Here is a 10789-nt window from a genome sequence, read left to right as displayed (position 1 = left end):
TGACACTCTCATGGTATTTGGGCATCACGTCTGCATGTCGGGCGCAAAATCCGCCGTTCTCTTTCACAGAGGCTGCTTCATCTAATTCTTTTTAACGGCTGCATTCCTCCACATTCGTGGCGTTTCCTTCCTCCCTTTTCGGTTGCTGCGCTCAATTGGGTGTGAAGGAGCGTTAATGTGTCCATCAAGCCGTGTTCGGCAGGAAGAGGGAAGCAGCGTGATGTGGGAGAGGCGCTAATGGCTTTCAAGGGACTCGGGCCCTCGAGAAAGTTATGACTGCGCGGAGCTTACTGTACTGTAGCAGCAAACTGGAGCCTGACATGGCGGATTAGACCGCAGGGAAAATGAGCACCACCGTGTTTATTTTCACTCTGGCCGATTGTCAGTGTCAAACGCAACTGAGTGAACGAGGAAGACGGGGACAGAAATGGAGCACTGGATCGGGGATGCACTCGTCGGTGTGTCTGCATGTCTCCCGGACACCAAAAAGCTACAGAGCCGGCTGTCAGGGCAACGGTGGCAGCTCCCGCCAGGCCCGGGGGCCCGACCCCAGCCAAAGGGGGGCAGCGTAATTGCATCACACCGCTGAGAGTCTGCAGGCGCCCCTCTGAGATCATAATGATGCCGTCAAAGACACCCGGCGCGGTCCAATGAAAACCGCGCCATTTTGCGCCCACTGCGGCGCCCACTTCAAACACTGCACAGAGGCGTGATGTCAATCAGTCCTGGACAATTTGGCTCGGTCGCGTAACTGTCGATTTTGAGGCACGTGAAAACAAACACGGCCGGCCTTAAACGATATCTGCACATTTTCGCATGAGATAATTCATAACCTTTAACCAACAAGCACACGGAGCACATGCTGAAAGTACATGGCAGTTAATCATACAGCAGGGAAGGGAAGGGAAAAGGTTCTCAGGTCGTTACAGAGTACTTAAGAGTGAAAGCTCCACCGACTGATTTCTATTTGCTTCTATTGACGCGTTTGGAAGAAATTAACTCAATATCCCTTTTTACAAATTACAAGTTTTCAATGAAATGAACCATGTCTTTGCTCAATTCAACAAACTCAGGGATTTTCTGAACAAAAAGTTATATAGTGGCTAATGGTAGCAAACTTGAGACATTAGTACCGAACGACGATTACTGACTCGAGTTTCCTGACTGTAACTGTTCACCTGTTACATATATTAGTATAACCAAAATGAAATATGTAAACACGCAAAACCTCACCAAGAGACGTTTTATTATTTTCTTTTTACTTGGAGGCCGTACTGCACAATAAGGTGTGAATGCAATGTTGACATCATCGGCTTATGAAGCTGCTGGCATGTCATGATCCGCTGTGGGCCGCAAAACCAAAACTACGAGCTGAAAGACGGCAAAGTTCTCGGAAAAGCTGAGGGGAGAGTGATAACTATCTTTGATGTTACACATGACGTTCCGGACATACACTGAAGTCCAGACACGTCCCCGAACTTTTCTGGAGACTTTTATGTGAGAACGCAACACATCCACAAATGTTGCTCCTGACATAACTCCACCAGAGTTCATGCTTTGGTGATTTCATCCGTTGTTAATATGAAAACATAAATCGGTGCAGATTCAAAGCAATCTTGGGCGTTAAGCTCGTAACTGCCTCCTACGGCCACAGGGGCTTCTGTTTAGCAAAGGTTGCAAAGCATGTATATCAGCGGCGTGTAACAGGAGCATCGATAATTTAAAAAAACATGAATGATTTGAATTAGAATGACTAAATTGCAACTAATACATCTAAATACGGCTTTAATTCTTCAGGATATTTAAGGTTACAGAAAATTAATTTCTTCAAAACCCACTGCTCGACGTTAAGCCCTATGGACACAGGCGCACACACATGTTCCACTCTATCAAAACAAAAACAAAAGATATATCTCCGTCCACTGCGTTTTCCCAAGGTCTCCCGGCTGCCGACGCGAGGCGTGTTCCCAGCTAACATCAACAGTTGAGTCGGTGAGCACATCACCGGGGGAACCGGGGCAAATGGTGTGCAAAGAGCGTGGAGCGTTCTCCGACCGCCAGCCGAGGAATGTGGGCGAAGGAATTTACTGCACCTAACGGGGATGCTTCTGGTCCATGTGTTTTTCAGCTTTTCGAAAATAAAAACCGTCGAAAGCCCGAGCCACCCCAGCGACGCTGCTGAATTATGAACAGGGATGAGAGTTATGAAGTCCTCCGATACGTTGAGCTGTCGAACAAGTGCCGCTCGGATTTCAGCCAGAAAAAAAAATAGTGTACGCATTTAATCACCAATGTTTGCTCAAAGACGATTCAGTTATGGTTGTGCATGGCAAATTCATTAGTGTGTATCCAAGCAGTCTTACGTAAGAGGGTTTGGATGTCTGGAGTCTTTGAGCGCTGGGCTCGCTGCCAACATGTTGTCATCTAATGGCGGCGCTAAGCTCCTGTCGGACGGTCCCTGCGGCTCCAAGACGGAGACCCTCACTGACAAATATTCTTGGATTCCCTGTTCACGCTCCACTCGGGGTATCGATGCACTACTCTGACACGGGCAACGCACCTACAGACCCAAAGGATGGGTGAATTTGCACGTGCAACACTCCGGATTACATGGGGGAAAGATCCGCTCCACTTTCCACTGTTGGTGCTTTCTTCATTGCGAGCCGGCGTGCAGGACTCACCGCCTGCTGTAACACAGGGCACCGTTTGGCGGTCTCGCTGGGTATTAGACAACCGTGCAATTACACCCATAAAAAGTCCCCCTGGTAAAACACGTGTTATTATTTGCTGACGCGATCGTTTGGTGAAAACCACGAGATCGGCGAGAAATCCCATGCCTCATGTAGGAACTATGAGACTGCCTAACGCGGGGCTGCAGTCAACACCGCACAGAATGTCACTTGTAAATCCATAGACCACATTTGCTGATATTCTTACATGTGCAATACTTTGCTGCTCCTCTGCAAGCATCTCCCCTCAGAGCCCAACGTGATTGGACGGTGGGAGAGCCAATAGGCAGCGGCGCAGCAGGTTATTTGAACTCTCTCCTCACACAGCTCCACTAAACCAGACAACATCCTCAGACTTTTCAAACATTCGCTCACCGGACTCTGTCGTCATCATCGTCCTCATCCTCTGTCCTCTCAGTCACGGCTCCCGCGGACACAGGGAGGAGAGCAAAGGGACTCCTTTTTACCTTCCTTTTAAATAACACCTTCACATCCGGGGGGTCAAGGATGGGAACCGACTGCTTCTGTTTACATCTGGAAATTCCAGTGCTGCACCTGTTTTGACCGAGGAAAACTCGTGCGTGTTTTGAGAATGAGCAGAGTCGCCGCGATGATGAAGTCTGAAACTCTGCTTCATTTGGAGGACGACAGGCGAGCAGAGGAGAGGAGCAGGTTGAACTACGCCGACTTGCCTCACAGCGGTTTAACAGACGGACAGAACACAGACCTGCTGCAATACCAGGACACCAGCAAAAACAGCTCCACTGTCAAGTACAGAAGATATGGGTATGGTCCTATTCTTCTGTGTTACTCTTGTCAGTCATACTCTATTTTGCTTTGCAATTGAATCTATCCAAAAGTCATAGTTGTAAAGTAATGTAGTATAAAGATAAAACATGTTGTTTTCCACAAACACATCTGCCTTCACTGACAAAGTTGTCAAGTTCTTGGAAGATTAACTCTAGTAAATCAACCAAAAGGTTTTTATTTCCTCTTACACGGAGAGTTTTCCGTTGTTTGTCTTGTCGACATCATGGGCCAAAAAGAGAGGGGGGGGGGGGGGGGGGGGGTTGTAGGTGGACTCGGTGAATCTATCAGCCTATTCCCGACTCCTCCAGGTCTCGTCTGGGCGGGGTCAAGGTTCGCCACAAGAGACAGGTGCTGCAGGACATGGCCCGACCCCTGAAACACTGGCTGTACAAACACCGAGACAACCCCTACCCCACCAAGACTGAGAAGGTCCTGCTGGCTCTGGGCTCACACATGACACTCGTACAGGTGAGATGAGCTCATGCAATATATGACTTTTTTTTTTTTAAATTTTAAACAAGCGATGGAGGAATTAAGGCAAAGTAGTCCCTTCACTGATGTGTCACCATTTGGATTTTGTGAGCGAGTGTCCCGTAACGAGGTTCATCCGGACAGGTTTCCAACTGGTTTGCAAATGCCCGGCGGAGGCTGAAAAACACAGTGCGGCAGCCGGACCTGAGCTGGGCCCTGAGGATCAAACTGTATAATAAATACATCCAGGGAAACGCTGAGCGGCTGAGTGTGTGCAGTGACGACACCGACTCGGATGGTGAGAGCAGCAGTCCCCTTCGAGGGGCTCATTTAAGTCGTTGCACGAGACAAGATTCTAAAACGCGGCCCCATCTTACCATTTGAATCTGAAATAAGTTGTGTGTCCTCTGCTGCAGATGAGGAGTGTCCCTCACAAGCTCCCATCGGCCAGGCAAACTTTGGCAGGTCATCGTCCCACGAGAGCGCGCTCGAGAAACGGGGCAGTGTCCTCGCCATGGCCGACCCTGCCAACAGCGATGGCGGCGCGTCGCCTCCCTCCAAGTACAAGAGCAGCCTGCTCAATCGCTACCTGAACGACACCCTGCGGCACATGATGGCGGCGGAGGCCGACGGCGTCGCCTCGTCCCGCAAGAGGAGGAGCCACTCCGAGTCGCTCAGCTCCAACGAATGTGACCGGGATGCCGTGTCCCCGGCCTCGTCCTACGAGACGGACACAAACTTTGTCTACCACATGGGTGAGAGAGAGTTTCAACTCTGCAGTGGAAAACACAAAATCTGCACGACACGTGACAATATTAACATCGGTGATGGTGAAGCATGATATCATGGTAGCCCAGCATTATACAAGTTAGGCAATCAAATACAGCACAGAGGCGGAACTGGGAAGAAAAGAAATTATGGCACCACATGTCCACAGAAATTATTAAAGCATCCGCCATATAAATTGCAGATTTACGATGACGAGAGCCGAAACGACAGTTTCGCTTCCCCCTTTAGTTCGTTTTCAGCACACCGCGGCGTCCCGTAAAATGAGAAGGAGAGCGAACAGAAACCTCCACGCGGCTCCTCAAGGCCCTGACATTAATGAATGTCTGGGCCTTCCTCCCAAAATCAGAAGCTCGGCGAGATTCACTTATAAAGTTACAGCGAAAAAACCGGGAAGGAGTTTGACACCTGAGTTGCCCTTTCAGACCTATAGGGAGCACAGCACACTGACGGCCGTCGAATCCGCTCCGGTGCCCGAGCCAGGGCCTCCACAGACATCCCCAACGAAGACTCATGCAGACACCCGAATCGGCCGTTCGAAACTTGGACGGAGCTGGCGCTGGCTGCCCGCCGCACACCGCAAAAAATCATTTCCGCACACTAGAATGTGCCATTTGTTCCGCCTCAGCTTTCTTGCCACGGTGGAAATGTCCAGTCCCGGTCTCAAGGACAATTACACAACGTCTGAGACTTTATTCTTCCCGGGCCGAGGAGCGGGGGGCCTCTGCCAAGCTGCAGAAATGCAGCAGTTAAAGTTGGAGTGACTGTCCAGAGCTGCTGCTCACCTGAGAGAGGACGATCACTCGAATCCACTCGGCCTCTCCCACCCGTGTTTGAGGGCGTAGCTGTGTTTCCTCGACTCGTGTGCACTTTGGCAGTCGGCCCGCTCCCAAAGTGTGACGTCCCTGCTCAAACTCAATCCAAATTTACATCGCATTACCAGAGTTGTTCAAAGATTTTTGAAACCATTCCTACTCTACAGGACATCTCACAGTTTCTCTCGGATATTAAACCAGGCATGCTTTTAGTTCCTTTTTCTTTTTTTTTTTGTTCTTGGCAAAAATGAGAACCCAGTCTAACGCAGGTTGTTGAATGGATATTTTTATCGTCTGTGACAAGGCTTAATCTGCATCCGGGAAAAACTCACTTTCACCTCGAGCCGGCCCGCAGCTTGAATAACTCGAGGGGGGAAATTCATAATGTAAACATGGCCGGTGCGTTTACGGGGACAGTGAACCGGCGACATGCTACAGTGCTCCAAAGTATATTTACTTTCTAAAACTAGTAAGCAAATATCATATATTTTAACAAACATTTCAATCAGTGATTATATGAATTAGAAAACGGTCACGCATGGATTCTCATTCATTTCAAAGCGAGACACGGTGATAAAACAATAACTCACAGGTTGAAATAGCCTAGTTTTGTCTAAATCTGACAACATCCACCTACCAGCACCTGTAAACATCGCGAATGAACACTTTTTTTTTATCTGATTGATTTAACCTATGTATAAAAAAAAAAATATATAATCTGCCACCACGAGGCTATATACAGGAGAGACGGGCTGTTTCCCTTCACAGCATAGCCAGTCTTTGTGCTGTGCTGAGATAAATGTCTACATCCGCTTCATGTTAGCTGTGGGATTGAATGTCATTCTCTACAAGAAAGCATTCGGTCTTTACCAAAATATTGAACTATTGAATATCTACTCTTTTACTTCAAGGCTTATATTCCTTTCTCCGTATATAGTGGGGAGGGGGGTTCTCATTGTATACCCGGCGCTGTTTCGATGTTCGTGTAAACCTGTAATGAATCCCTGCTGCGACACCTCTGTGGAGGCGAAGTGGAAAGTCCACCTGCCAGATTCATCCACGGGCACCAACGCCCTTAACGCATTCATACTCATGCATCACATGGACCTCAAGTGATGCTCTAATAAGTGGATGTCACCACGCCGTGTCGCTCTGAGAGTCTCCTGGAGTAGTAAACGTTCGTGGTGTGTTATTCCTTTTACAGGAATGTGAGTGTGTTTGCACCATGTAATGTGGTACTCGCATTCAAATTCAGTATTTCCCTTTAAAGAAGGCCGCAGAGCCATAAATGTGACTAGTACCAAGTTTTATGAGACACAGAGAGGCAGAAAAGGATATCTGGACGGACGCCACACTGCGTTTTCCACCCATTTTTTGGGGGGTTTTTTCCAAATGAAAACCTGCGCGCTGAGAGAGGGGAGGCTCTTGTTCACGCGTACTAACCCAAACTGAGGAAATATGCTTACATTATAGTTTTTTCAAGTGCCCAGTAGCCTCGCAGTGTGGATCCCAGTGACACACACCGGCGAGACTGACAGTCAAGGTCTTTGGGGGCATGAGGGGAATTAAACTTGTGTTGTGGGAGAACCCCCCCCGAGGCCTAAATCGGCCCGTGCAGACATTATTTCATCGAGTGGCGTTCATTGGACAGGATTTATCGTAGGAAATAAAGTTGAATCCCATAATGTGCACAAAGTCATGTTCATGCAAATTCAACTCTACTTATTGAGTCTCCCGCGGAGGGAGGAGAGAGGAGAAGAGGGGATATGAGCTGGACTATTTCTTTAATTTTAGTTTAAGACTGTACAACCACAACTTGATGGTTCTACACTTTTGTTATCGTCCGGGAATAAACTAATGACATAATCATTTTTTATTAGTGATCTTTAGAAGTGCTAAATGTATTTTCCAGGCTCTTTCCCAGTTTCCAGTCCGATTCACCTCTCGCATTATATTAGCTGTACAAACATGAGATAATGAGTTCCTCATTTGCAGATAAATAAGTTTAGATGTGAGCTCTGACACGAAATTACAGTATGCTGCGCCGCTGCAGGACCATGAAATATTAGGGGGTTGTGAAAACAAAAAACAGGGAGCAACTTCATTACCCCTCGTAAAAAAACAAAACAACGTGTTGTAACCGATCCCTGCTGTAAACCATGTTTTTTTCATGGTAATAAATACAACAGAGGCACAGAAGCTCTCTTTTGGCAAGGCGCGTTACGGAGAGAGAAATGTGTGGGGACAATCAGTAGCAAAAAAAGCATAAAACTGCGAAATGATTTACTCTCAACAAGTAGTTGCTCTTGGCTTCGGTCTGGCTGAAGAAATCAGACCGGGGCCTTTTTTGGGGAGGCCTGTTAGCACCGAATGACTGATTCACAGTGGGCCTCTAATTTCTCTGTCTATTTCTCTCTGAAGGAGAGAAAAGAATTGGTTTTGACCAGCTTCTATCTGCTCCAAGGGAAAAAAACGGCGATACTCCAAAACTGGAAAATATTCTCTGCGTATGATGCGCATCTGTGCACGGACCGCAAACAGAAGTTGTGCAAGCAATATAATATGATGCCAATGTATCCTGCTTCTGAAATAGCCAGAGATATTGTAGATTATTGTGAGAAGTACTGACCTCTCTCTCTCTCGTCTACAGATCGAGAGGGGCTCTCCTGCGTATTCTTTCATAAGACATTCCCAAATGAATCTACCGCTCGGAAAAGACGCGCAACACTGTGGACTTAACTTCTACAGGTGTTAGTCGAGCTTTTGTGACCTCAAAACAGAGCGTTTTGCCTCGAGACAAGACGTAGATATCTGGCTTTTATTTTTTTAACAGGAACACCACAATGCATTTGTTTTGGCCGGAGCAGACCGGTGCACTCCACTGAGTCCAACCTTTCTGGCACCGAGGAGCACAAACCCAGAGACGCAAACGAAGCGGTGACTGTAAACTCCAATGTACCAATATTCGGAGATTAACACACTCACACACGTAACCCTGTACACAACGCACAGGTCACCCACGAACACAAGGATAAACATTCACACGTAGAACAGAGTCATTCACGCGGTCATGTTATGCACCATTGTCCCACAGGAGCCTGATCCAAACGCTGATTGACCTGCCGAATATGTCACCGCTATCCAATGACATGGATTCATGACATCGTCCCTTCACAAGTGTGTTTTTCTTCTTCTCTTTTGCAGAAACAGTGGACTACACACCAACGAACTGTGACAGGTACGTGTAATTATTCGCAGTCCACAATCAAACTCTTGGTCGTTGCTCTTGAAACTGAACCGCCACGTTTAATTCATCCATACTTTTCTGGCAAAATATTTTATTATTTCTGCTCTGGATTTCTTTAATCCCACCCCCCCCCCCCCCCGGTTAATTCCGGCAAGAGATGAGGTGATATTCCACCTCATGCAGCTGTTTCTTTCATATATATATATTCACAGGAACCAGCCAGAGGCCAGAGGTCAGCAGAGACACGACGACCAGGGCTGGAGGGAGATCCACGCCGCCGTGGCCCTGACCAACTTGGCCCAGGGGCAGAGCCGTGCGGGGGAGATGAGCAGCGGCCCAGTGCCAACCGCCGTTGCCGCCAAAGGGCAGAGCTGCACCCGGGGGCCCTTATCCGCAGCGACGACAGTCGCCATCTTGGACAGGATGCGCGCCGCGGGGCCCGCCTGCGCCCCGAGGCCCGCCTGCGCCCCGAGGCAGAGCTGCACCGCGGGGCCCGCTCTGGCCAGCCGCATCATCCAGAAGTCTTCTCACATCGCCGAGGTCCAGACAGTCAAAGTGGCCCTGGCGAACAGCGTGTAGGCATCGAACACGAGGCGCCTGGTCCATAAAGACATTGTTCCGTGTAGGAATGCCAGACGCTTAGGTGCCTTGGAATACATGTACAGCCCCTGTTATTTTGTATTGCTAATTAACTTTGACATTTTTTGAAATATTTTTGACATTGTAAAATAGAAAGACTAACACTGTTGAATATTTTTGCTATGTCCCTAACGCCCCCCGTCGCAGTGAGTTATATTAACTTCAACGAGACTGGATTATCTTCCGATCCCCCAGTCCGACAGCAGCTATTTGAATAAACCCAATGTGAAATCCTTCGACCGGTCGTTTGCTTTTTAAGCGATTGCCTCGCAGCGGCCAGAGCTGCAGTTCCGTTTTACTGGACTGTAATTAGCGGTGGTTCTCATGTACGCCCTTGTGGCTCTCACAGTTTCGACATATCCCTTTAAATTCCTTTTTTAAAGATGCTGTAATGTGAGCAGGCGTGTGGCAAACTGGAATGAGTAGGAAGCGGTTTTAAAGAAAGAGCACAATGGACAAGGCCAAAAATAAAAACTAACAGTTTCTCCATCCAAAGTTAAAAGCAGCTACAATCGGATATTTTATATTAATGACGCATCAATTGACTGTGTTTACTGTGAAAGGAATCGCTGGTAATGATAAACCCACAAAGAATTATGTACTAAGTACCAATGTTAGGTTCATGGATCAGTGCCAAACGGCAACAAAGTTAGCAAATACAGCAGACAATCACTATTTTTATCATATCGTCAATTGCTCACGACTGCTTGTATGTGACAGTGGTCGCTCACAGTGGAAAAAACAATCAGTTAGCTCAAATTTTTAGCATCCTTATACTCATTGTGTTTGCTTGTATCACCCAATGAATACACATAAAGATGGTTGATACATCTTTCCCCCCACTGAGCAATAGCGAAGCCGAACTATCCCGGTAGACGGGCGCCGCCATCTTGCCCTGCTGACGATATCTGGAGCCGGCGTTGGTATTAATCTGGTGACGTAGTCGTCGTCATTACATATCTAATGCTGTTTTGTATGGCATTAAATAACTAAACATGGTCCATGTCCCATCTGCTGACATGGAGGGGGCGGGGTTTATAATCTATATGTACGGCAGCCCACCGCCAGGGGGCGATCGAGGTGTTTAGCTTCTCTTTAGAGGAATCTGTCCTTGTCGTCTATATTTAGTCACATAACTGTCAAAACTCCTTTTCAGCTGCAGCAGGCCACTGTTTTCAGGAAAATAAATAAATGAATAAATACAAAACCGTACACTACCCATCAGCAAGAACAGATAGTTAACAACTTGCCGGTGAACACAGCAGAGCATTTAAATAAAGCGACGTACAGAA

General features: G+C 47.6%; 1 protein-coding gene across 1 annotated transcript; it reads left to right on the top strand.

Annotated features, from left to right (window-relative positions):
* The first annotated feature begins 2590 nt into the window (after window positions 1–2590).
* Window positions 2591–9733, top strand: LOC118311511 (homeobox protein Mohawk-like). Its single transcript, XM_035635451.2, has 6 exons — window positions 2591–3515; window positions 3848–4007; window positions 4155–4308; window positions 4427–4765; window positions 8816–8849; window positions 9071–9733. Exons 1-6 carry the CDS (start codon window positions 3322–3324, stop codon window positions 9435–9437), a joined length of 1248 nt encoding a protein of 415 aa, XP_035491344.2. The 5' UTR covers window positions 2591–3321; the 3' UTR covers window positions 9438–9733.
* Window positions 9734–10789: the final 1056 nt, after the last annotated feature.

Source organism: Scophthalmus maximus, chromosome 5 (assembly GCF_022379125.1).
Source record: "Scophthalmus maximus strain ysfricsl-2021 chromosome 5, ASM2237912v1, whole genome shotgun sequence".
In the NCBI taxonomy this organism is placed as follows: Eukaryota; Metazoa; Chordata; class Actinopteri; order Pleuronectiformes; family Scophthalmidae; genus Scophthalmus; species Scophthalmus maximus.
This window is presented reverse-complemented; position numbering and strand designations above follow the sequence as displayed.

Bases quoted from the DNA above. Each gene is read 5' to 3' on its own strand.
- LOC118311511 (XM_035635451.2), top strand. From the start codon at position 3,322: ATGAGCAGAGTCGCCGCGATGATGAAGTCTGAAACTCTGCTTCATTTG. The intron at 4,309-4,426 runs GTGAGAGCAGCA...CCTCTGCTGCAG, and splicing joins TGACGACACCGACTCGGATG to ATGAGGAGTGTCCCTCACAA. The intron at 8,850-9,070 runs GTACGTGTAATT...ATATATTCACAG, and splicing joins ACACCAACGAACTGTGACAG to GAACCAGCCAGAGGCCAGAG.